Here is a 27,717-nt window from a genome sequence, read left to right on the forward strand (position 1 = left end):
TTATGACAGATCCAAGAATACTATCATTAGTCATGAATCAAAGGTGATTGCTGAGCTAAAAAGCATGGTAAGTCAACTTCTTAAGTCTCAAAATAAGAATATACATGCTTGTGATACTGCTGCAGGAAATGAAGAAGATGGAAGATATGAAGATGATGGCATGTACCAAGAAGAGGAAATCAATTTCATGGGAGCCCAGGCATACCATAACCGATTCAACCCAGCCTTCAACAACAACTTCAGAAATTCTGGTGCCAACTTCAACAATCTCTCATACAGGAATCAAGGAGCTGAGAACTCTCAGAACCAACCTTATCCACAGCAGCAAAGAAGTTTTCAAAACAAGTTTCAAAATGGGAACTTTGGAGGAGGAAACTTCCAGCAAAGACCACCTTTCAATCCTCAACAAGCACAGAATAACTCATTAGAAGCAACCATTTCCCAGCTAAGTGACCAGGTAAAATCACTTGAACAAACTGTGATGCAGGGAACTCAAGGTAATGAAAAGTCAATAAGAGAAATGGGAGTAAGGATCGATTGTATGTACAATGACTTGAATGGGAAGTTTGAATCTCTTGCAACCCATGTCAAGAAGTTGGAACATTAGATAGGTCAAACTGCAGATTCAATGAAAAGACAAAAAGGAGTCTTACCAGGAAGAGTGGAAGACAATCCAAAGAATTTCTGCAATACTATGACAGCAGTTTTGGAAGAAGAACCTGTGGCAGACTTCAAGAAAAAATCGACACCTGAACCTCTCTTGGAGGAAATTAAAACCGACCATGAGAGAAGCCCAGTCACTCCAGTTAAGGTACCCAAACGCTTACCTGACCAAAGACTGAAAAAGTCTAAGGATCCAGGGCGTTTCTCTTTCACTTGTTCAATTTCTGGAATTGAATTTTCAGATTGTTTATGTGATTCTGGTGCTAATGTGAATGTCATGTCAAAATCTGTTGCTGAGAAACTTGGTATAGGTACATTTGTCTCATCTCCAGTAAGGATAATCTTTGGTAATTCATCTAAAAAAAGAACAGAAGGAATGATCCAAGACTTGCCACTGGTCATTGGAAACAAAATAATCCCAGCCGATTTTTAAGTTTTGGAGATGGACAAAGACAATGATAGACCTTTGATATTTGGTTGCCCATTCTTAGCTACTGTAGGTGTTGTTATTGACCATGCAAATCGCTGTTTAGTTTTCTTAAATGTGGGACAGGAAAAAGTTCTATAAGACCACACCAGACCCAGCTCCAAATCGAAAAGACAAGAACAATGAGAAGGTGTTGGATGACAAAAAGGAACTAAAAGCACTTGCATCCAGGCAATTTGAGAAGATCAAGATAGTGATGCCACCAGATATCAGCAAGGAGAAAGAGAAAAATCTTGAAGGATTTGTTGAGAAGACAAGACCTGTCTTCAACGATGCAAAAATCTTTAAGAAAGGAAAGAAGATTGTGGTTCAAGATGAAGAAAATCAAAAGTTCAGGCAAAGAAGGATCCCAAAGACTCTTAATTCAAAGGATCATGTCTCTTCTTCTCAATCATAATCCTGCCAAGAGTCTAGCTAAAAGACTTTAAACAAAAGCGCTTAATGGGAGGCAACCCATTCGGTATGATTTTTTTTTCTTTTTATTTATTTTTTATTTGATTTTCTTTCCCTTTTATGCATTTCAGGCTTTCATAAAACCCAAAAAAAAACCAAAAACATTAAAAAAAAAAAATTCAGAAAACACAAAAAGATATAACAAAACAGGAAAATAGGAGGGACTCGGAGTTCCCGGATGTATTTACCGCGGCCGCGATCAATTCAGCCGTGGCCAGACCAGCAATCACCGCGGCTCACGTCCCTCGCCTGCGGTCCAAGTCTTCTCTACCGCGGTCGCGCGCGCCTGGCCCGCGGCCGGCCTTTGTTTGGTTTCGAGGCGAGTTTTCTCTGTTTCCATAAACCAGAACTTCAATCTCCCGTTTTATTTTGGGACTTAACCGGGAAGTTCTCGAAGCATAATTTCTGTGTTAAACACGCTAGGTAAGTCTTCTAAATTTTTCTTAGGAAAAACACATTTTAAAAAGAAAAAGAGGATTTAAAAGATCAAAAAGGTTTTTCTCTTCATCTTTCCCAACAAGCTTAGAGATCTTGAGAAAAAGACCAGATTTCAAACCTGACAAATCTCTTTCAAATTTTTGAACCTGTCTCACTCTTTTTCCAAGAAGATTTCAAATCTGTCATCACATAACAACTTCATCAAGGTATGAGCTCAAATTTCTCACTTTTTTAAAGAACTCAGATTTAGGGTTTTCTTAAACACCTTAGGATGATTGAAGATTGTCTTTGGACTTAAGACTAGACTTCTGGGTAGTTTAATTGCATGTTTAAACGCCTAGACCATAGAGATTTGAAATTTTCAAAAATTTTGAGAGCTAGAACTTGAACAAATCGAAATTTGGAGATCTGTTTGATTCAGCTTAGCAAATACAGATTGTTTGGTACTTGTTGATAGAAAATCAGATTAGATTACATATGAGTGAGCATAAACATCATCTTGATTTAGAAATCTCATATGTTAGACATCAATATATCGAACTTGACCAGATATTTTCAGATTTTGCAATGTGTGATGAATTAACAGCTTGTTTGTCATGTGATTGTGTTTGTAGCAACTATATGAACACCTTGCTCGTAAAAAAAAAATTTTGATTCATAAGCAGCTTTAGTGACTCTTTGTCTCAAGAATCTCGTTTCGCAGGCCAAGAGCCGAAAGTGAAATTTGTTGGTAAAGCCATTGACCCCGACATCAACTACTTGGCGCAGCTTGAGAAGCTGAAAATAAAGCTAACTTCAGCAATTGACTACTCAACTCTTGAGATGCTTGGAATCAGAGAAGATGTGATATGATATCTTGATAGGCTTGGAATGAGATCATTTATGGAGCAGAGTTTTCCAACCTATGAGAGACACACTAAGGAGTTCCTTGCATCAGCAACTTTGTGCTACAAGAAGATCCAAGGAAGATCCAAGGCATCACTACTTTCTCACCCTGCTGTTCGATATGTGCATAAGCTCTAGCAATCACAGTGTTTTCTCGAGCCAACCAGACGAATGTACTCAAGCCAGAGCTAGTAACACTTCAGCTACCTTTCACAGATCACCCAAGGTTTCTTTGATTTGCTTGCATCATTGCAAGGAACCTAGTGAAGGTTAAGCATGAGATGCTTACATCTGAATGTTAGGACTACTCACCAGCTTTTGGGAGCATCATAACTTCGGTTATGGAAGCAGCAGTAGTTGATTTTTCAGCTGAGACACCACTTAGAGAGGATTGGTTTGATCTCTCTCAGTTCTCTAGAGACAGGACTATCACCAGGGCCAAGATGGACCCAATTGGATTTGCTTACAAGTTCTGCACTAACACCACCGAGTACAGGGGTCCTTCTACCTTCGGATTCAATGCCCCGTCTCCGAGATGGAGCAGACCCAGTATGGAAACCAGAGTTTAGCGACTTCCTACCATCTCTGCCACTCTTACCTCTGACCATGAAGCAATTTCTGGCTGCAAAAGCCAAGAGAGAGGTAGCTGCAAACAGCAGGAGACTTCAGCCTGCACCATCTTCATCCGGAGCCAGATTTTCTCAGATTAGAGCATCCACTAGGAGTGATACAGACTTTGCAGCTTTGAAGAAGAAGCTTGACCAGCAAGAGAAGATCAACAGGCGCATGAAGAGGCTACTGAAGAAGAACCAAAGGTTTGATGATGATCCTCTGCCACAGAGACAGATGACAGCCATGAGACATAGGCGCCTATCCATCACTACATCATACCCACGGTTCTATCACCATTTTTCTTTTCTTTTATTTTAGACTCTTTCGCTTTTATTTCACCATCTTCTCGCCAACTTTTTCACACTGGAAACAGTGTGATTTAAGTCTGGGGGAGGATACTTATCTGTACTAATCTATTTTTCTTTGTTTCTTATCTTTTTCTGCAATTTTTAAAATTTTCCTATGCTTATTAAAAGACCTTGAGTATTTTTCAGGAATGTTTGACACAAAACTATGATGAGTAAGACCCATGTGCTTCTAGACTTTTCATGCTAGTTCATTTTGTTGTTAGTACTAGACTAGGCGGTAGCTAGAGTACTTGTACTACAACTCCCACCAAAGGATTTCTATTCATGGAGACTCTTTCTACCAGGATAGATTATCTCATTTTACTCGAACATAATCTTGACATCTAATTTTCTCATCATTGGTTTAGCAGGCATCATGATACACATCTAGGACATCTTCACCTTATTGTTACCACTCTTTGTTGTCCTAGATGGTCAGTTCATCTTTAGCTGGTACTACACTTTTTACCCAAAAACCATCATTTCAAACTTCATGCGTTCTCTCTTTAGCTCTTTTTTCAGATATGTGCAAAAACGCCGGAGAAAAATGAGCAACATGGTTTTCAGTCACTCAAGAGAAGGACTGAAGAAATTTTGGAAATTAGAGCATCAAGAATCTATCAAAGCTTGATGGTGTCTCAAAAAATTGAACTTAAAGGTAAATTTCGTGCCTCCTAAGACTCTACATCAAAGGCATTTTCCCCTTTAAAAAAAAAAATCGAAAAAATGAAAGGAAAGGAAAAATAAAAAGCCTAAAAGAGTCTAGGTTGGCCGAAATTATCTGAAGCAAAGGCTACAAGTATTCATTTGAGAGTATTGGTTTAAAAACCTGGACAAAAATCTAAGTCTAGGGGAGTCATGAAGAGAACCTGAGGAAAGGAGACCAAGAATCTTAAGGCAAGAAGAGTGTGACTGGAAACTGTGGATATCAACACCTCCACCCTCTCTTGCTGTTTTGCATAATGTCTTGTCTTTTCAGAAAAAGTAACCCTAAAACACAAAGAACCTCACCCCTTAAACAGCCATTTTGAATACCTAGCATTGATTGCCTTGCTAAATTCCTTTTGATGAGAATCACTTGAACTTCTGAATGAATGTTAAGAGCTAGTTGACTGGGAGATAGGTTTAGGTGTCTAGATTTTCGCATGACGGATCAACGGACTAGTTATGCTTGTGCTTTGGTGAGAATTTTCTAGACTATCCCTGATTTTAGCATAATGACTAACTGTGGTTTAGAAGCATGGTCTCTGAGATTTTGTTAGTTCCTGTGATTTTCAAACCTCTTTTCCAGGTTTAGATCTTTGGTTTTGTTTGAGGACAAACAAAGGTTTAAGTCTGGGGGAGTTGATAACACCTGATTTTGACCACTTTTATTGATCACTTTCACTATCTTATGCAGATGTTTTTTACTCATTTTTAAAGGTTTTATAAGTGTTTTCCATGTTTTGGAGTTTTAAAAGGCTTTTCAGGAAACTTGGAGCTCTGGAATGCATTTTGGAGCAAAAGTTCATTTTTGGATAAATTCAGGCCGTCAGAAGTTTGGCAACCAATGAATACTTTCTCACCGTCTGATCATCCCCAAATTTGGAGAAATTATAGAGGAGACAATCAGCTTTCTAACAAACTTGGAATCAAAGCAATCCAACAGTTAGATCTCCAGATATTACCAATGCACTAAAAGAAGATCAACACAAGTCTAGTCAAGCACAAGTGCTTTCACCCGCGGCCAGCCTTCTTCCCACCGCGGCTCAAGAGGTTTCACCCCCGGTGGACCTATATCCGAACCTCAGGAGCCCAACTAAGGCACAAGACACTTTCTGCACCCAATTTACAAGCCCTAGACGCCCAAGACTTGGAGAAACACTATAAATACTCATTTTTAGGTCTTTTGTAGGAAAGCCTCTTTCTTCTCTTTGAAAGAGAACTCATTTGTAGTTTTAAGTTTTATTTTATGCATTTTTAGAAGCTCTCCATCGCCACTCTGTCTTCAATAAGAGAAGTTTTTCTGCAACTTTGTTTCTTTTACTTTTCTTCTTCTTAGTCCTAAACCGATGATGATGTCTATCTCAGCCATGTCTGAGTAGTCACCTAGTTGGGTGAAAGTGTAATCCAAAGGGAACCCATGTTCGAATGACATCTATGTATTTAGGAAAAGGATTTTGATTTTTAACATGATTCTCCCATTCATCCAAACTTCAAAGCGGTAATTCTGGATTGAACACCCAAAATCCGATCCTAGGTTAAATCCGAACCACGAGAGTGTTGTATCTGGGTTGCCTGAACTGGATCTTATGAATGTCACCATCGTAGGAGAAGAAAGCTACCTACAGAAGATACGTAAGCCGAGATGGATTCCGATCTACAAAGCATGATCTTGTTCTGGCATGAGAGCGAGAGTTAATTGCCATGAACAAGTGATTAGATGATTAGGGTGACGAGAGTTGGTTAATCTTACATGTGTCTATCCTAGTTTCAGAGTCATTGAAAATCTTTGCCTAAATTTCTTGTGATTTAGAACATGAACCCTAAAGATGAACCTTGAACCCAGCGCCACTTTTTATATAAGTTTTCAACCGATTTTTATTTCAAGCCTTTTTAATTCTTTGCAAAATTAGATTTAGTGATAAAACAAAACCCCTTTTTATTTAGATTAGATCTACGATTGTTTTTAGCATCAGTTAGAAGTCTTCAACACACAGATCTCTGTGGATTCGATTTCTAAGTACTACTGTGTTTGCTGTGCACTTGCAGCTTGTCTAAGGTAAAACTTGTGTTGCCCACTGCACTCACATCAATGGTGGAGGTTCTTATTGTGCGGAAGGGTCTTCCATTACATGTCTCAACATGGATTATTGTTGACGAGATAAAACAGAGGTTTCCAGCCTTTGTGCTTGTGGGCAAGCACCATTTCGAAGGAGGGGGTAATGATTTACAGAGACACGTGGTGCAAGCGCGTGACAAGAGAGTGCGCATTGCGATAGTATAAATAGAGAATTTTAAAAGAGGAGATAATTATGTTGAATGTGTGTAACTGAGAATTCTTTACGCTCTACATGAGAGTGTAGAGAGAGTTCTCAATAGAGATATACATTCTTCTTTGTAATTCTTCATTCATAGTTCAATATACAAGTATTATACAAGAGAATTAGAGAGTTTACATCTAAGTTCTTATCAAATCTTCAGCTGGTTTGACGTTCTCCTTACCAACTCCACAGCCATCACTAACTCTCATTAATATTAATTTATGTATGTGAGAGAGTGGTATATATCATATAAGACTATTATGGAAGTGTGATTGTCTATTGTGGTAAGCCATCTATAAAGTCCATAGAAACGTTTTTCCAGCATTTATTGGGAATCGATTAAGCCTGAAGGAAACCCAACGGTTATAGACTCTCAGACTTTGCTCTTTAGCACGTGTCACACGCAGCTACATATTCTCTCATTTTATTGTTCATCGATAACCAATAGAACTGTTGTGCCAACCACTTGAAAGTATGAAGAACGATCGAGTTTCCTCCACTGGGTGTACTTTTGATACTCATGCAAAAGTGAAGTGATTCAGAGGAATTACTACACAGTTATCGAAACAAATCAGCCCATTTTGTTTATCATAAGGTTTTTCTGGTGAAGAGTAAGCCAACTTCTTGGTTTTAGTCATGTAGGGATTGGTTGTTTGATTTTTAATCAACTCTTCCCATGGAAAATGTTTGATGGCTGCTTAGGGCATTGATGCATTGACTTTAAGTAGTATGAGACAAGACATCAGCAACTGAATAAGCCTAATCTAACTTATATGTGATCTTGTTATTATACCCAACAAGCTTGCCCATCTACTTTTGTTGTTACTGAGTCAGAATGCTCAATTCAAGTAGGAATCTTAAACTTTGTAATTCCTTTTGATTAGTGAACCTCTTGTCCAAAAGGTACTGTAACGCTCCAGAATTCTACACAAATTTCTGAACAGGTCTAAACAGATTTATAATACATTCACTATGATTATAGATAATAAAATCATATAAAATTCCAAGAATCCACGCATTCAAACAGTTAATTATCCACTTTTATTTTCTTTTTAAGGTCTAATTAATTAAATAAATCTATATTTAGGAAAATAATTATTCAATATGTTATTAAAAAACTTCTAAAGTATTACACCAATCATCTTATATATAAAAGAGAACCAACTATCTCCAGCTTTCTGACACATCAGCAGTAGAGAGAGTAACACATGTCCACTTAAAATGTTATTTATGTAAATAACATTTATTAATTTAACTTTTAAATAACATTTTTATATAAATTTTAAACAAAAAATTATGTTTAATTAATTAAATATATATATATATATATATATATATATATATTGATGAATATTTATTTTATTTTTTAGATAACTCTAGATTACTAGTAATATTCAATTAATTTAATTTTTAAAATTGTTTATAATAACATACTAACAAACGATGATTATATTTAGTTTTACGAAAATATAAATTTGAATTAGTTGACAAGAAAAGCTTGCATTTTAGGTGCGGATATTCACCTAGTTTATATTAAAGAAGCGTTTCATTATCTTTCTATTGAACCACTTGGCAATTCCTTTATTTTTATTATTTTTAAAAAATTAACATAAACTAGACTTGTAACGCGCGAGTTTTGTTTGACATAATATTTTTATAAATATATTTATATTGATATATATATATATTATACGTAATTAATAATAAGAATATGATAATTTATTTGATTGTTTGGTATTAGGTTTTTAAAGAACAGAATTGTTATTAAACAAATATTTTTTTTTAGGATTAGAAGTAGAGTAAGTAAGAAAATTATTCTACTATTTTAGAAATCATAAACATGATATGAGTAAAAAAACATAGATAAAAGTCACATTTTTTAGGTTGGATTGTTTGAAAACATATACTTAAGATTTAGGCTTTGGTGAGCTTAGAGATAACCTACAGAATAATGAAATTGTGTTTCAAACACAATTTCGCAGGTTTTTCGCAACCTCTTCAAACCGACTTAACATATTTCTAGAGCAAGTCCCAAAATCATAAAATAAAATTTAATTGTTTTTTCCTTTTGGTGAGATTGAATTTTTATATCAGAACATCAAGACTAAAAAAAATTGAAAACAACTCTTTAAAACCTAAATTTATATATTTTTCAGATGAAAAAGTTGAAAAGATGAAGAAGCTGAAAAGATATAGTTGAAAATGTAGATGTTTCATAAAAAAAACCTTAATAAATTGAAAATTAGAATAAATGCTATTAAATTTATTTTTAAAATAGACACTTGTTGGGTTCTGGAGTGCCGATGTGGCGAGTTGTGGGAGAGGGTTCACCCTTTTTCATATATTTGATTTTTAAAAATGGGGTACTTTCACAAATGATCCACAATTTGAAGTCAAATGCAAAAGTAACATTTTTTCTCCCTCTTCAACAAATGTCATTTTCTCCCCACTATCTCATCACAACCACATATATTCACAAAAATGCCATTATGTTTTTAATTTTTATTTTTTTCTAAAAACTACCAAAAATACATAACTATCCTAAAATATATCACTTAATTTACGAAAATGACATCTTCTTCAATTTTGCCAACCACCATTACCAAACAATTTTGAGGCTCTAAATGTTTGCCCAACGATTTTTGAACCTTTAAATGCTTATTGTGTTGCTTATGACTTCATTTCACCTACAAATTTCTCTCCAATTTCATCTAAAAAACTCTTCCATGCTCATTTTCATAAGTTCCAATTTCAAAAATCATCTATTTTTGAATATTCTTGCATATAAACGACTTAGCTTGTTTGTTATTGGTGCAATACAAAATTCTGAGTGTCTGTTAAAGTTAATCGAGTTCAAATTAGAAGTAGTTAAATATCTACTTCATTTTCTTTAACATTTAGCTCTATTTCGCGAAAGCAGACTTCTTTTTCAGTCTGCTAGTCAACGCAGAGGTTAGATTTGCAATTGAATTTTTTTTATATATTTGTGTAAGCTGTGAATTGTCCTTTGAAAACAAAAAAAAAATCATGTAGACTTCTTTTGCAGTCTGTGAGAAAAAAATGTTATTTTTGCATTTGATCAAAAAAATTGTCGAACTTTGACTTTTATAGCAGACTTCTAAAAGTCTGTTATTTCGTAGTTTGACTTGGGAGGTTATTTTTCAATTGACCAAGATTTTGACCACTTTTGACTTTTATAGCAGACTTCAATTGAAGTCTCCCACAAAATAAATAGCAGACTTCTTTAATTAAGATTCCGTCAAATGCAAATCTGATCTACAAGCAGAAGAAGTCTGCTTTGAAAGTCAACATTTTGATCAACTGCAAAAATAACCTCGAGTAGACTTCATAAAGACTTCTTTACTATAGCAGACTGCTTTAAAAATCAAACTTTTGGTCAATTGCAAAAATAACATTTTTTCTTGGAGACTGCAAAAGAAGTCTGCTACGAAAAAGTTAAATTTTCGTCAATTGCAAATATAATATTTTTTCCAGAAGACTTCAATGTGAAATTTTCCCGGCGGACTTTTAATGGATGTCTGCATTTTGTTTAATATTTAAAATGCATTTTATAAAATATTTGTAATGTTTTTTTAAAAAAAAAATCAATTGTAAATGCATTTCAAGTATAGTTCTTGCACAAAGTTTGGTGTGTTTATGTGTTATAATTATAAAGTTATGAATTCTTGATTTAAAAGGTAATTAGCACATCTAAGCAGACTTCTTTTTAGAAGTCTGTAGACGAAGTCTGCTGTTACGTATTAACACATCATAGCAGATTGCATAAGAAGTCTACCTAATTATTTTTCTTAAAAATTCATTTTTGGAATATTGGTTACTTGTAAAAATATTTTTCTTGTTTTGACATGTTTATTTGTTTTTTGTGTTGTATCTGTATGAATTTGACGTAATTATGTGTTATAATTACAAAGTAATGAATTTTTTTGTTTAATTAAGCTTTTAGCGGATTTCTGTAGACTTCTAAAGAAGTATGCTTGGTAAACTTATGCAGATTTTATCTATATACTTCATAGATTATAATAATTTGTAAAGTCTCATATGTGGTAAACTTATGCAGATTTCATCTATATACTTCATAGATTATAATAATTTGTAAAGTTAGACATTTGTAGATTCTGGTGTTATTAACATTAACACCAGTATAATTAAAATTTTATATTTTTATTTGTCCCCATATTTTTTCTATGTTATATGTTGTTTAGTAAAATTTCTTTATTATTTTTATTTGTTATTCTTCAGTTGTTTGTGCTTTTTTAAATATATTATTTTCAGTTTAATCTCGTAACTTAATTTTTACTATTTTGCATTTTGTATGATCATAGTAAAATAAATTTATCCATTCGTTTTAACTATTATTTTTAGTTTTGGTCTCAAAACTATTTTCATTGTTGTTAATTGATTGAATTATCTTTGTTAATTCAAATATGATGATAAAATCATAAGAAAAATAAAATGAGAAAACAATCACTATACTTTAATAATTTGAATTTCGTTTACTCTAAGTTTATGCTTTAATGTTTTTAATTTTACATAGTTAAATATAAATTAAATGTTGTTTTTTGGATTTTTTAATTTTAATTATTGTTTTGTAGTAATTGCTGACCTGTAATAAATAAATAAAAATTGACTAATAAGAAAGAGGTTGATGTGTCAATCCCTGAAGAATCTCCTCCAACTATTATAAATTAGATTTGAATATGTTGTCATTCAACTTGGTCAAATTCTATTTAGGACTACGTATATAACTCAAAATTATTTAAGGCAAAATATTTCAGAAATAACCACATTAGCATTTACCCGTATTAAAAATTCAGGCGTTAATCAATGAATATAATCTGTAATGCACATTAGAATTTGATTAAACACATTAAAGCTAGTAGGATATATATCTTTCATTAACTTATATAATTCCAAATTTCAGCAGTCGCTTTAAATCTTCTAAAACTAAAAGTAAAGTCAATCGTCAAAAACTTTTTAAAACAATTTACTTGGTATACATGAGATCCACACATATCTTTTACGGGTATGTAACATGTATTTTTGGTATTTATAAATCAAAGTCTTTTACATTTGAGAAAACAATATGGTATCTACGCTGTTACAGATTATTTATGAAAATTTTAAAGTTTTTCTTCCCTAGAAATATCTCGCCAAGTGAAGTGATTGATTCACTTACACTGGGATCAATAGAGGTTTTTACCCAGAGCCTGTGATGTACTCGGTAAACACTATAGCTGCAGAGATTTGTTTGCTTATTGATATTGAAATATTTTAGTTACCTGTTGTATCTAGAATAACTAAAGATTATAGCAGCTTACATCTCAAAATTTGTTTATCAGCTTTGTAGCTAACTATAGAAATAATTACCGACCTATGATCAATAAACCAATTGGACTGTTTAATTGGACCTTAATGGCTGAGCAATTGGACTGTCTAAACCCTAATATTTTTTACACTTTTCTTATAAATAGCAAATATTTTTCTTCTACCATACCACATCACACACAATTTTACAAATGATTTTGATTATTTCCCATATATATATATATATATATATATATATATATTTGTAAGAACCTTATCTTTAAGTTTCGTTTTAGATTTGCAGAAACTGGATGTGTTTGGAAAGGTTAAAGCAAAATGCAAGGTAAAACCAAAAAAATTACAATTTAATAATTTTCTTTCTCATAATAAATCAATAATAGTAGCACATAACTAGTACATTTTGGATTATTGTTTGGTTAGGGGAAATGTAGGTGGTTTATAATCATGGTTTCCTTTTTTTTTTAAACGACATTCCATTAATTAGATATATATATATATATTATCTTTTTTTAAAAAAAAAACTTTTTTGTTAGATTTTTTGTTAAATTTTTTGTTTTGCTTTGAAACGACATTCAATTACATTTTAAATATATTCTATTTTTTTGTTTCTTTTAATATTTTTGTCAGATTTTTCTAAATTTCGGAAACATAAAAAATGAAAAATACTAAGAGATATAGATTTTTTTTAAAAAAAAAAACGTTTTCTGTGTTATTTAAAAAAAAAACTTTTTTGTTAAATTCTTCTAAATTTTGGTTTTATATAATTTTTTAAAAAGTTTGATTGACTTTGAAATTAAGCATTAAACCATAATAATTTAGATCGGTTTGTTTTAAGTTTTTACACATCATCAGATGATAACCAATAAAAAATGATATGTAATTGTAAAATGGGGTTAAACGGTTTTTTTTGTAGCCGAAACTAATTTGGAGCTGACATGTAAGCGAAAGGCTGTAAAACTCGCCGTGAACGCAACACCTAAACAAATCACAACACAAATAAGTAGTTAGAATGAAGAAGAAAGAAGAGGTTAAACAATTTTGAAAGTTGTGAGAGAAGTAGAGAAAAGTAGCTGATATTTATACTAAACCATAAGAAATCGAAAACCCTGTAAACTTAAGAAATCATAAACACTATAATTTTAAGCGATATTCTGGCATAATTTTTTTTTTTTTGAAACGACATTCTATAGCTTTTTAAATAGATTCTAATTTTTTTTTTAACATTTTTGTTAGATTTTTTCTAAATTTTGGAAACATAAAAAATGGTAAACATTAAGAGATATAGAAGATTTCTTTTTTTTTTCAAAAACGTTTTTGTTTAAGTTTTTCTAAATTTCGATTTATAAAATTTTTAAAACGGTTTGGTTGACCATGGAATTAAGCATTAAACCATAATAATTTAAACTGGTTTGTTTTAAGTTTTTTTTTACACATCATCAGTTAAGAACCAATTAAAAAATGACATGTAATTGCTTAATAAAGTTAAACAGTCTTTTTGCAGCCGAAACTCATTCTGGAGCTCACACATAAGCGAAAGGTTGTGAAACTCGCTGTGAGCGTGACACATAAGTAAATCACTACACAAATAAGTATATAGATGGTGTTTTTCCATGTCTAAATTTTTATATGAGTACTGAATCCGTAGTTTTATACACAATCATTCCTTATATAACCGTGACAAAAAGAAATTTATTTGCTCCCCGTAATTTGTCAACTTATTTTCTTTGGTATCATTGATGGGCTTGCGGGCCTAGGATTTGTTTTTAACAAGCCCGTTGGTCCTCAAAAAATTTTAAATTTATAAAACCCTAGTGTCTGCAAGTACACAGATGTACGTTGTAAGACTTAGGGTGTCGATCCACAGGGAGGATGTCTAATCTGTGAGAAACAACAAACTGAGAAAATAAGCAAAGTCATAAACCAATGAGGTTTTTGGGGTTTTTGGTTAAGAATCCTAAACTAAACCTAATCTAATATTCACAAGAAATAAAATGCAATGCATGATGAATTGTTAAAAGAATATCTCAAGCATATCTACTCAAACTATAAACTCTTAAACTCATAGGTGGCGATTTAGACTTCTTCAGTTTACTCTAATTGATGTATGATGGCATTTCCAATTAGCTTCCGGGCGATTTATCTTCATCTGTTTCTGGGATCTGCATGGAACTAGAATAGACATATTTATGATTAACCAACTCTCGCCATCTTAATCAATTAATCACTTAGATCTAACAATTAACTCTCGCTCACATGCCAGAAATAAGATTATGCATTAGACATTGAATTCGTCTGCTCACATCTTCTCTATAGGTAGCTCTCGACTCCTATAGTGACTATGTTCTTCTAAAGCTAGGTATGGATGATCTGATAGAACACTCTCGTGGCTCTGATCGATCCTAGGCTCAGAGAATAGGTCATGAATCTACTTTCATGAAATATGAACAACTTAGAAGAGATGAGATCCAGAATATGGTTTAGAACTTATAGAAATCCTAATCGATATGTGTACCTCTCGAAATCTTCAAACAACTTGACTCTCTGAGACTAATCTACATGATGCAATGAATGATAAAAGACATAAAAGAATACAAAAGAATGCAAAAGAATGAAACAGAAAAGTTAATAAGATAGAAAGGAGAAAGAACAATGGATCAGGGGAAGAATTCCCATCTCCATCGCCTAATTCTAGAAAAACAACGTTTGGTGGCTCAAAATCTCATTACAGGAGCACACACCAGTTTAGAGCTGCTAAAAAATGTATTTATAGGTCCTAGGGTCTTCCAGGTCTCATTTAGAGCTTCTCTGAAGAGGAATGGCAAAGTGGGCTTTGATGTTGGCCTTGTGGCTCGTCCTTAGGTCCACCGGGGGTGAGAGTCTTCCAGGGCAGGTAAAACATGGTTTTCCCGCGGGTGAGAGTCTTACGGGACTGGTGAACTGAGTGAACTTGTTCTCCATGTATCTTTTGATTGCACCGTTGGATCGTTGTGATGTAAAGTGCTATGGAAAGCTGGTTGTCTCCTCTTGATTGTTTCTAAATTTAAGTTGGATCGGACGGTAAGAAAGTCTTCATTTGAGGCTGAACTTCTGATAGTCTGACTCTGAGCTAAAAATGTAGATTTCTTCCATTTTGCCATCATATTCCCTAAGTTTTCTGAAAAGAGCCTTGAAACTACAAATACATGGAAATCATAATAAAAGTTCCTAAAACAAAGTAAAACCTTTGAAAAAACATTTGAAATCAATGGTGAAAAGTTGTCAAAATCAGGTGTTATCAGTGAGCAACCTTTGGCCGCAAGGATTTCACCCGCGGCCAGACCCATCTCCACCGCAGGTACAACGTCTCCGGCTGCGGGTGACCACCATCCCTCCCTGAGATCACACATCATCACGACTCTGCGGATCAAGAAGAGCATGACTCTTCAAACAACTTGACTCTCTAGGACAAATCTACATGATGCAAGGAATGATAAAAGTCGTGAAAGAATGCAAAAGATGTAACAGAAAAGTTAATCAGATAGAAAAGAGAAAGAACAATGGATCAGGGGAAGAATTTCCATCTCCATCGCCTAACCCTAGAAAAACAAAGTTTGGTGGCTCAAAATCTCATTACAGGAGCACACACCTGTTTAGGATTGCTAAACAATGTATTTAAAGGTCTTAAGATCTTTCAGGTCTCATTTAGTGAAGAGGAATGGCGAAGTGGGCTTTGATGTTGGGCCTTGTGGCTCGTCCTAAGGTCCACCGGGGGTGAGAGTCTTCCAGGGCAGGTAAAACATGTGTTTCCCGCGGGTGAGTCTTCCGGGACTGGTGAACTGGGTCAACTTGTTCTCCATGTATCTTTTGATTGCACCGTTGAATCTTTGTGATGTAAAGTGTTATGGAAATCTGGGTGTCTGCTCTTGATTGTCTCCAAATTTGAGCTGGATCATACGGTGAGAAAATCTTCATTTGAGGCTGAACTTCTGACAGTGTGACTCTGAGCTGAAAAAGTGGATTTCTTCCATTTTGCCATCATTTTTCCTAAGTTTCCTGAAAAGAGCCTTGAAACTACAAATACATGGAAATCATAATAAAAGTTCCTAAAACTTTTTAAAACCTTTGAAAAAGCATTTGAAATCAATGGTGATAATGAGTCAAAATCAGGTGTTATCAATCATGTGTATTATACAGTGAATGAATATTATTACAATCACTAAATTTGTATAGTAAAGTAACTATTAGCTTAGTGTTAGAGATAAATTTGATCATTCCTACGTGGACAAATTGCATGTTTGCATGTGACATCTATGATTTTTTGTAAGTTCGGCCCCCGGGCCAAATTAGGATTTGTATTTGGCTTACAGTTCAATAAAACCTAAACATATAGCACCGGGCATCGAATCCTTTGGATTCGGAAGATCCAGCACGAAAGCCCACCTGTTTCCAGGTTTTTCGTATCTGACAGCGTAGACCACGATGTTAGAGACAGGAGGTTGAGAACTGAGTGGTAGGAGGAGGAGAGGTTACATTCTCTATGCCCTATGCTCGAGCTCAGTGATTTGGAAGGATCGGGATATAAGAAAGTGAACCCGCACAAGTACCCGGAGAAAGAAGTCAGCCAACAAGGCAATCCCAACAGCCTGGTCCTAATATCAAGGGATCCAGGCCAGGTATGAATAATTCTTTAAGCGAGAAATACTGTTTAAATTTCTATCCACTTGACAATTGGAATATGCCTCAATCTGATTCGATTATCCATACTCTTACAAACCTACGAGATTGACAGTTAATGCACTATTCTTACATGTGTCAGGTGACAATGACCACTCGCAGAAGGCAGAGAAAAATCAGAAGTTCAGCAAAGACCATACCGTGTCTGAGCCGCTGAACCCAACCTGTATGCTGACGGATAAAAAGACGCGCTAAGGAGCGGTGCAGACAGAACACGTCAATGAAAGTTGGTGAGACTGTCAGAGGCATAACGCAAGCACAAGATTCAGATTCAGCCAAGTCGGATTACAAACCGACCCGCCCGACTCGTGGACCAGCCCGGTATATTAACTTGCATAAGGTAAAACACAATAAATACTTAGTCTCTTCCAACGAGGAAGAGAATTCAATCTTTCTATTATCTAAGGACTCCCACTATTTTTCAAGATACTTGTGATCCTTAAGCCATAACATTTTACATTTCTGATCGTCATTCTGATCATCTCTTCACTTCCTCTCTACGGCGATCCCCAAACTGCGGAGCATTTTCTCTCACAAACCCTTAGACTCCACTTTTCTCAGGAGCTCTCGGCCTACTTTTCTTCACCTGTTTTCTGATTTTTTTCTCTCTTCGATTTGCCACTTGGTGGTTATTTTTTCACTGTTTTATGAGTTGAGCGTCGGAGAATCATCAGAAAATATCTTTCTATCGTGTTTTCCAAAACTTTCACGTGTTTGTTAAGTTTTATAAGACACTTACCTCCAAAAGAACTAAAAATCCTCTAAGCACTTAGCATACACATATTATATTTATAATTTGAATGCAAAAGATAATATTAACCGTAGGTAAATGACAATATATATTGCAGGGATCTAAGCCTTGCGCTTTTCACAGGTTACAAAAACCTTAGTAATTTATTTTGTTTTGAATTTGAAATAGCAATTAATGTACCTCAAGAAATAATACCAAAAAGACTTTCCGTAAAATACTCGATTAAGCTCCTATCAGTGTGATTACCAACTATATTTGATACATACAGTTTCGTAAACACCCTTAAATGTAGCTGATTCAAAGAAAAAGTAATAAGATATGGCAGTTATATCAAATAGGGTTTTTTTTTTTCGCAAATATCAAATAGAGTTAAGTAGCAATTTTTGTGACTAATGAAAGTTATTTATAATCTTAGACAATTTTGGTTCGCTTTTAGTAAATTGGACATGTAAACTTTGGTTCATACTGATTTTCTGTCCGTTTTAAGTAAATATATGTTCAAAAAAAGTTTAAACGGATCAAACCTTAATTTTTGAATCCGATTTTCTTTGATTACAGTTCGGTTATATATTGCAGCTATATCAAATAGAAAGTTAACAAATAAAATAAAATTGTGACTAGTGAATGTTATTTATAGCGAAAGTGATTAGAGTTTTTCACCGACTATAACGTGTAGGTTATGACGGTCCATAAAGACTATGAAAACTTATTTAATCTGACAATCGAACTACACAACTATTTCGATGCCGATTGTAATAAACTGTCTCAGAACGTTCCGATTTTGGTAAACCAATGGGATAGTAATTAGTAAAACAAGCAACACAAGTATTTTAATTTTGGTTTGTTTTGATTTTGATTTGGTTTATATGAATTGGTTCGTTTTGTATAAATTCAACACCCAAGCAAAATTTATTGTTCATTTTTATTTCAGTTTGTTAATTTGGTTCATTTTAAGTAAAATTTGATACATAAGTGAAATTCTTTTATATAAAGACACATAAGCAACACGCTATGAAATTCGCTCAAAAGTCAACTGATAACACCATATTTTGATCATTTTTATAGATTTTTAATGTTGTTTAAACTCTGTTTTCAATAGTTTTTAAGTGATTTCATGTTCTAGAGTTTTAAAAGATTTTTCAGAAAACTTGGATTAAAGGTGTGCAATTTGGAGCAAACAAACAGTTTTGGATAAATTCAGACCGTCAAAAGTATGACAAGCAATGAAGACTTTCTCACCGTCCAATCATCCCTAATTAAGAGACAACATAGAGGAGACAACCAGCTTTCTAATGCAATTGGTTTGGAGATAATCCAACAGTTAGATCTTCAGATATGTCTGATGCACTAAAAAAAGATGATGCAGTCTCGAAGCAGAGCGTGAGCCGCGACCGCGGCCAGACCATGATTTGCCTCGGCCAATAGTGTTATCACCACGGCCGGACATAATATTTTTCCCTAGACACCCAAATCAAGCCCAAGTCAATCCCGTCACTTATGATCGAAACCTTGGGTGTCCAAGACAACTCCAGAAACTATAAATACCTCTTCTAGGTCATTCTAAAGAGGTGTGCTCGATTTTTACACAAACCCGAGAGAGAATCCGTCTTTGAAAAGGAGCCACCGAGGAGAGCACCATCGATCCTCCATCTTCACCTCTGTTTTTCTTTCTTCTTCCATGTTCTCTTTAATTTCCAGCAACCTTAAATACTTTATGATGTTTACATACACTATGTTCGAGTGGTTTCCTAGTTGGATTTAAAGAGACTTTTCAAAGGGAATTTCATGTGTTTTTTCTATGAATCTTTAGATTTAGGTTTTATAATCCCCTAGGTGTTCTTCGTTTACTCTTATTCTAATGTGTGATTCTCTGTTGGCCATTTAAAATTCGACCTAGATACTTGGTGTTGTGAAAGTTTTCATTATCTGTCCGATCTAGAGTGAAGCGAGAAATTTTGCCATAGGACACAAAAACTACCTATCGGTGATTCGTGAATGTAGATGAGTCTTGTTCAAGCTATCGCATATAATTGTTATCGAGACCATATTCGAAAGCTATTGGTCAGGGTCGTGACTGGCAGTTGGTTAGTGCAACGAAAGTAGGCTAGTCATACCTTCGTGCTCGAGTTCTAGAATAAACCGTAGTTAATCACCTTTATTATTTATTTTATCATAGATTTAGTCCATGAATCCCTGCGAATTACCTTAAGCCCAGCGTCCATTTTTCATAGTTTACAATCTTAGTTTCAATTATTTTTTACTTGCTTATTAGTTTAGATTAGTGACACTCAAAAACCAAAACCTAATACCTTTAGTTCTAGTTTGATTTAAGTATTAGCGTGAATTCGTACTTAAACAACTAAGTCTTTGTGGATCGATATCTTTAGTATTACAACACATATGTGCACTTACAGACATTTAGGGCTTATAAATTTAGAACATAAAGCTTAGTTAAAATCAATCCTGTTCTAGCTGGCATCATCAACATATAAGCAAATCACTACAAAATTAAATGTATCCAGTATCCGGTTTCAAAAAGATTTCGATCGGTTTTCACTTGTAAACCAAATTGATCAAAATTTGATTCAGTACGGTTCAAATCGACCTATCCGGTTTAATATATATGTCCATGCCTAGTTGCCTACTGAAGTATCAGAAGTCTCTCCAAACCAATCGATTACAGTATACCAAACCAAACTGAACAAAGCTGTCGAGCTGTTCTTCACCCCAAACTTAATTGCTAAAGCTTGGTTTGGTCAGTTTGGTTCCATTAAGTTCCTGCCTGATATGATCAAGACCAGCTTAGGAACCGAGGAGATTAATGGAGAACAAGGAGAGGCTGAACCAGAATCTGATGAAGACCAAGAGCAGCTGAAACCCGAGGAAGTCGAGGAAGAAAGTATAGGAGAAGATAAAGACTTTCATCTTCCGATTGGACCAATGACAAGATCAAGGGCAACAAAGTTCAAGCAAGCTTTTCACAAGCTATTACACACCATTCAGGGCAGTCTTAAGTGTGCTAATCCAACTACACTGGTTGTGATACAAGCCAATTAAGAGTTCATCAAGAGAGGTGTTGTGACTTGTGCTCTTTTTCCCTTCGTTTGGTTTTGTCCCAATTGGGTTTTCCAAACAAGGTTTTTAATGAGGCTTGTTCACAACACTAATACAAAAGGCCTCTTGATGGAAACTTAGCCATTTCGTCTACCAGACTCGATCAAGGAAAAGAGGAGCCTGTTTTCAAATTCAAACTAGTGTAAGTCTTAGTCGTTGAGTCTTTAAGTCGTCTTAGCTGTCTTTGTTATTTCCGAAATGTTTCAAGACCCTATATGTATGACTCTTTGTCCTTCTTTTCAATCTATCAAACCCTTTTCTAATAATTTATTTCTCTGAAATCATTTGATCATTGTTTGTTAAGTGTATTCGGATCTTTATCCTTGCCTTACAAACTAACCAATTCTGTTGATAGTCTAAGAGATCTTCCATCTCTCTCTTAGAAGTATCAAGGCGTTTACCACCAATTCTATCATCGATCTCAACCCTAAACTTACTTGTTTCATTCCGTAAATTCCATATTTCACAAGTTCATATTCATTACCTTCATTCCGCAATTCATTAAGTCGCTTGTATTCGAGATTACAACCGTTGGAGAGTAGTCTAGGGCTTGATCCTCACCTAGGATCATATCAAGTGGTATCAGAGCAAATCTCCAAACCCAGGTTGTGTCTTTTCGTGTCTAACAATTTGTGACTTTTCATATTCTGATTTGATCGTGACGATTTTGTGTGAAACTAATCAGATCATGTTCTTTAGCATCTGATCTATCTAGTTTATGTTACAAGTCACCCGAAAATTCAAAGAACTTTTCGAAAACGTAGAGAGGAAGAATTAGGGTTTCTGAAAGTCCCATCGTTGTATCATGTTCTGTATCGAATTTGATCAGTTTTAAAACTAGCTTGTGTACTCTTCGAGCTCTTTTACTGGTCTTTTGCTTGACATCTGAACAGGTACAATGGAGGAATCGGCTCATGAGAAAGAAGATCCTGCAAACCCAAGTGGATCCGCAAACAAACTTATGATGGACGCTATGATGACTCAAATGATGTCTCTTATGCGGTGGGAGTTTAAAAGCATGAGATCTGACATGGAAAAGATGGTTTCGGATAAATAAAGAAAGACCAGTGACCATTCAGCTTCGGAGCAATATTACAGCAACTCCTCTAGGGCTCGATCATCAAAGAGAAGAGGAAGCGATAGAGAAGAAAGAAAGCCAAGGTCTAGTGATCCTATGGGCAGTCTCAAGCTTCACAATTCCTGAATTTAGAGGCACGGCTGATCCTGAAGAGTACTTGGAGTGGGAGAAGAAGATTGAACTTATCTTCAACTGCAGAGACTACGCCACCGAGCACAAGCTGAAGCTGGCCCCAAAAGATTATGCTCTAAGCTGGTGGGATAATCTAGTTACAACAAGAAGAATGATAGGAGAAGATCCCATCGAATCATGGAACCAATTGAAGTCGATCATGAGAAGAAGATTTGTACCAAGTCATTACCACAGAGAGCTACATTTCAAACTCAGAAGTTTAACCCAAGGAAGCCAGTCTGTCGAAGAATACTACAAGGAGATGGAAACTCTTATGATGAGGGCTTTTATTCGTGAAGACAGGAAAGCAACGATGGCTAGGTTCATGGGGGGATTAAACAGAGAAATTATAGATCGTTTAGAGGTGCATCACTATATGGAGCTAGAGGAACTGTTGCACAAGGTTATTATGTTCGAGAAACAGCTCAAGAGAAGAAACTATAAACTTAGCTACGGATCCAACAAGCCGAGTTATCAGAAGGATGAGAAAACGAGCTATCAAAAAGAGTTTAAGCCATTCTCCAAGTCTAAAAGTGAAGAACAGAGCGTCAAGGGGAAAGAAGTGGTGACTACCTCCAAGAATAGGGATATTCAGTGTTACAAGTGTAAGGGGTATGGTCACTATGCGAGTAGCTGTTCCAACAAGAAGATAATGATCATTAAGGACATTGGCGAAGTGGAAACTGAAGAAGAACCATCTGATGATGAGGAACAAATATAGATGCCTGCTCGAGGAGAACTGTTGGTAACTAGGAGAACTCTGAATGTCCAAACCAAGACCGAGGGAGATGAGCAGAGGGAAAATCTATTTCATAGCCGATGTATAGTTCAAGACAAGGTGTGCAGCTTAGTAATAGATGGTGGAAGCTGTACTAACGTGGCTAGTGAGTCTATGGTGGAAAAACTAGGCTTGAAACTGATGAAAAGGCCAAGACCTTACAAGCTACAATGGTTGAATGAGGCAGGAGAAATGGAGGTCAAAAACCAAGTTGTGGTGCCAATATCGATAGGCAAATATAAGGATGAGATTCTGTGTGATGTCTTGCCTATGGATGCGGGGCATATTTTACTTGGAAGGCCATGGCAATCAGATCGAAAGGTTATACACGATGGCTTCACCAACCGTTATTCATTTGACTATCACGGCAAGAAAACTACTTTGGTCCCCTTAACTCTTCAAGAAGTTCAGCAAGATTAGATCGCTATGAAGAAGAGTAAAGTGCAAACTATTTCTACAATCTCTCCATCTACAAGCCTCATGATCAATAAACCAAAGGGAAGTCAACTTCCAAACTGTTTACTAGTTTTTAAAGAATGTTTTAACTTAAACGCGCCTACGCAGGATATTCCTAGCAAGATAATATTACTTTTACAGGAATTTAAGGATGTGTTTCCAGAGGAGAATCCACAAGGCTTGCCACCAATACGCGATATTGAGCATCAGATTGATTTCATACCAGGAGCTTCACTGCCGAACAAACCAGCCTATAGGACTAACCCTTTGGAGACCAAAGAGCTTCAAAAACTAGTCACTGAGCTCATGGACAAGGGACACATTCGTGAGAGCATGAGTCCATGTGCAGTACCGGTTCTACTTGTTCCAAAGAAAGACGGCAGCTGGAGAATGTGTGTAGACTGCCGAGCCATCAATAATATCACGGTGAAGTATCGACACCCTATACCTAGATTAGATGACATGCTTGACGAATTACATGGTTCTAGCATCTTTTCTAAGGTAGATCTTAAGAGTGGATATCACCTGATTAGAATGAATGAGGGTGATTGTTGGAGGTGAAAACCGCACCCCCGGTTTTCTCCGGTACAAACCAAGATCGGCACGAATTAAGTCCGAGTTACGAAAGAATTGTACCGGGAGAATTGGGCCGGGCGAGTTCTTGGGCCAAACATAGCCCGATAAACCAAAGTCAGTTGAACCTTCTCAAGGGAATCGAGAAGTTCTCCGAGTTCGGAAGAAAAAGGAAAACTTCCGAATAGAAAAAGGAAATTTCCGAGAAGAAAGTAAATTTTTGAGAAGAAAAGAAATTGTTGAGGGAAAAGGAAAATGACCGAAGGAAAAGGAAAGTCTTCTCAGTCCCATATCGCAGAGAAGACCCGTGAAGACCGACTTAGAAGGCATATATAAAAGAAGAGGAATCGACACCAGAAGACACAAAAAATCTCCGAGAGATTTAGAGACTGAGAACTCAATACTTTAGCTTCTTAGTTTCTTAAGTCTTAGTTCGTTTATTGTCTACATAACCGAACTCAGTTGTATTTTCGACCCGATCTAATAAAATCCGAGTTTTCCAATCTAAATTACTGTTTTGTCCCTTGTTTGATATTCACATATCAACAATTGGCGCGCTAGGTAGGGGCTTAACAGAAAATTCAGTTTTAGATCGGATTTCGGAAAGATCGATTTAGCAATGACGGACCCTGTCAACGTCCACGATGAAGAAAACCCTCTCGGCCAGGGAAATGGGGACAACCGAGCCCCCGCAGAGCAAACAGGAGGAACCCCTGGGAAGACCGTTGGAACCGAGACCGGGCAGACTCCCCCAGCCATAGGAGCCCTTGGAACCGAATGGCTGCTCCAGGTGTTCAAAGCGCAGTTCGAAGCTATTCACAAAAGGAGCGAAGAACGCTTCAGTCAAATGGCGGCACAGATCGCCGAGCTCAGTCAAACCCGAACTCCCCTGAAGTTCGTAACACAGAGATCCAACTGGAACCATGCGATCTACTGCTATCGGATCGGCAAACGCTCCAACACCGCCAGATCTGAGTCGTGACGCCAAGCTGAAGCAATAAAGGCACAACTCCGCCAGATCACTTCGAAAATTCATCAGGCAACGAGCGCCGTACCGGAGATCGATCGCGTCATTTAGAAAACACAGAAAACACCCTTTACACCGCGCATAGCCGGAACGCCTGTCAGGCACTTGGAGAAACTCAAGATCAAGATCTACGAGGGCAATACCGACCCCTGATACTTTTTGACCTCGTTCGAGATCTGCATGAACCGATACCAGTTCAGGTCAGCCGAAGAGAAGGATGCGGTCCAGTGCAACCTATTTGTCGAAAGTTTGGGAGGAATAGCTCTCGACTGGTTCTTGCGACTCGGGGCAAACTCAATAAACAATTATAAGGAGCTAACAACGGCTTTTTTCAAGCACTTCTCCATGTTCATCGGACAGAACACCAAGAACTCTGAACTATGGCAGATAGCTCAAGGAGCAAACGATGGCCTTCGCGACTTCATCCACCGCTTCAAAACGATTGTCGCTAACTGCACGATCAGCGATGAAGCCGCCCTCTTATTTCTACAGAAGGGAGCTCGGATAAAAAAGAGATTCCGCAGTGCAATCAAACACAACCCTCCGCAGATCTTGGAAGATGCATTACACCGAGCTAACACTTACATCGCGGAAGAAGAAGAGGAGGCAGCTCACGAATAGAGCTATTCCACAAAGCAGCCTGAATGACCAAAGGTCGACGCTTATGAGCCGCAATCAGGTTATGGAAGAGGGTACGAGAATCGCAAAAAATTCTACGCCAACGCCATCTAACAACCAGCCAAGCAATGAAACAATAAATGGATCCGTAGTGAGAAAGACCAAGACGAGTCGCTATTCTGCGAATTCCATAATCGCAAAGGACATAGCACCGAAGATTGCAGACATCTGCGGGAGTACCTGCTCGCAGAGTACCGGAAAGAACAAATCTCGCTCGACGACCTCCATCGTTCGACCGCTCAAAGAAACAAGTCGCCCCGACCTAACAACACACCGCCCGAGAATACCGTCGCAAAGGATCAACCGGCTTTACCACCGCCTCCACCGAATCCACCCGCCCAGCCCGAGCTACCGAAACGCAACCGCGATGACACCGCACCAGAGAATCATACCCCCAAAGCTAGGAAACGCGTCAACATGATAATGGGACCTATCGAAGCCTGCAGATATTCAGTTCAGCCCATCAAGGAGTACAGCAGACAGGCCGCAACCGCACCTAAACTCCTGCATGATCCGCCGAAAAGAACCCCTTTGATATTGACCGAAGCCGATACAATTGGATTGCACAAACCACACAATGATGCTCTCGTCGTCGAACTACTTCTCGATGACGTCGAAGTTAGTCGTATCCTCATCGATACCGGCAGCTCGGTCAACATAATCTTCAAAGACGCACTTGACCAGCTCAACATACCATCGGATAAGATCGAACCCTTTATCGAACCTCTCATAGGATTCAACGGCAAACGCTGCATGACAGTCAGCACGGTCAAAATACTGATCTACCTTGCCGGAGTTGCGAAGATCATCTAGTTCCTCATCCTTGACAAACCGGAAATCTACAACGCTATTCTCGGTACACCCTGGCTACATGCAATGAAAGCAGTTGCCTCCACATATCACCAGTGCCTTAAATTTCCAACTCCAGACGGCATCTACACTCTCCGAGGTAACCAAGCCATCGCTCGATCATGCTACATCAACGAGTGCAAGCTTCGCTCAGCGAATCAAGCTTGCGTCATCAGCTCGCAAGGCCCGACTGCCGACCTCGTTGTCCAAAAAACAAAACCTAAGCAAGAGTCGATTACTCAAGTCTGCATCGACGAACTAAGGCCAGAACGCCAGGTCGGCATCGGCGCCGAACTCGATCCAAAGATCCGTGACACCCTCGTTCACTTCCTGAAGCAACACTCATCTACCTTTGCATGGTCGGTCGAGGACATGCCCGGGATCGATCCACAAATCGCTCGTCACAAACTCAACATCGACCCGACATACACACCGATCAAACAGAAGCGCCGAAAACTCGGACCAGAGAAGGCACAAGCCGTCAATGATGAGGTCGAACGACTACTAAAAGCAGGCTCAATCACCGAAGTCAAATACTCCGACTGGTTGACAAATCCTGTGGTCGTTAAAAAGAAGAACGGCAAATGGAGAATTTGTGTCGACTTCACCGACCTCAATAAAGCGTGTCCCAAAGACAGCTTTCTTTTGCCTCACATCGATTGCCTCGTCGAAGCAACCGCAGGGAACGAACTCCTCTTCTTCATGGACGCATTCTTCGGATACAACCAGATTCTCATGCATCCTCAAGACCGGAAAAAACATCGTTTATCACGGATCGCGGCATATATTCCTACAAGGTTATGCCCTTCGGTTTGAAGAATGCAGGAAGCCAGCTCGGGCAAACAATGGAAGTCTACATTGACGATATGCTCGTCAAGTCACTTATCGCTTCCGATCATGTCGGCCATCTCCGCACTTGCTTCGCTATTCTCAATCAATATGGCATGAAACTTAACCCCACCAAGTGCACCTTCGGTGTAACGTCCGGCGAATTCCTCTAGTACATAGTCACTCAGCGTGGCACCGAAGTTAATCCAAAGCAGATCGCAGCTATACTCGAACTCCCATCCCCAACTACTAAACGTGAAGTCCAACGGCTAACCGGACGCATTGCGGCATTCAACCAGTTTATATCCCGATCAACGGACAAGTGTCTGTCGTTCTACCAACTTTTCTGCGGTAATAAGCACTTAGAATGGAACGAAAAGTGCGAGGAAGCTTTTACCGAACTCAAGAAATAGTTATCTACACCGCCAGTTCTGTTAAAAACCCAAA

General features: G+C 36.9%; 1 protein-coding gene across 1 annotated transcript; it reads left to right on the forward strand.

Annotated features, from left to right (window-relative positions):
* Positions 1-26,469: 26,469 nt before the first annotated feature.
* Positions 26,470-27,258, forward strand: LOC112085422. Its single transcript, XM_024154632.1, has one exon. The coding sequence runs from the start codon at positions 26,470-26,472 to the stop codon at positions 27,256-27,258; it is 789 nt and encodes a 262-aa protein (XP_024010400.1).
* Positions 27,259-27,717: the final 459 nt, after the last annotated feature.

This window comes from Eutrema salsugineum, unplaced genomic scaffold (genome assembly GCF_000478725.1).
Source record: "Eutrema salsugineum unplaced genomic scaffold, Eutsalg1_0 scaffold_3, whole genome shotgun sequence".
In the NCBI taxonomy this organism is placed as follows: domain Eukaryota; kingdom Viridiplantae; phylum Streptophyta; class Magnoliopsida; order Brassicales; family Brassicaceae; genus Eutrema; species Eutrema salsugineum.

Coding starts and splice junctions, on each gene's coding strand:
- LOC112085422 (XM_024154632.1), top strand. CDS start 26,470: ATGAAAGCAGTTGCCTCCACATATCACCAGTGCCTTAAATTTCCAACT.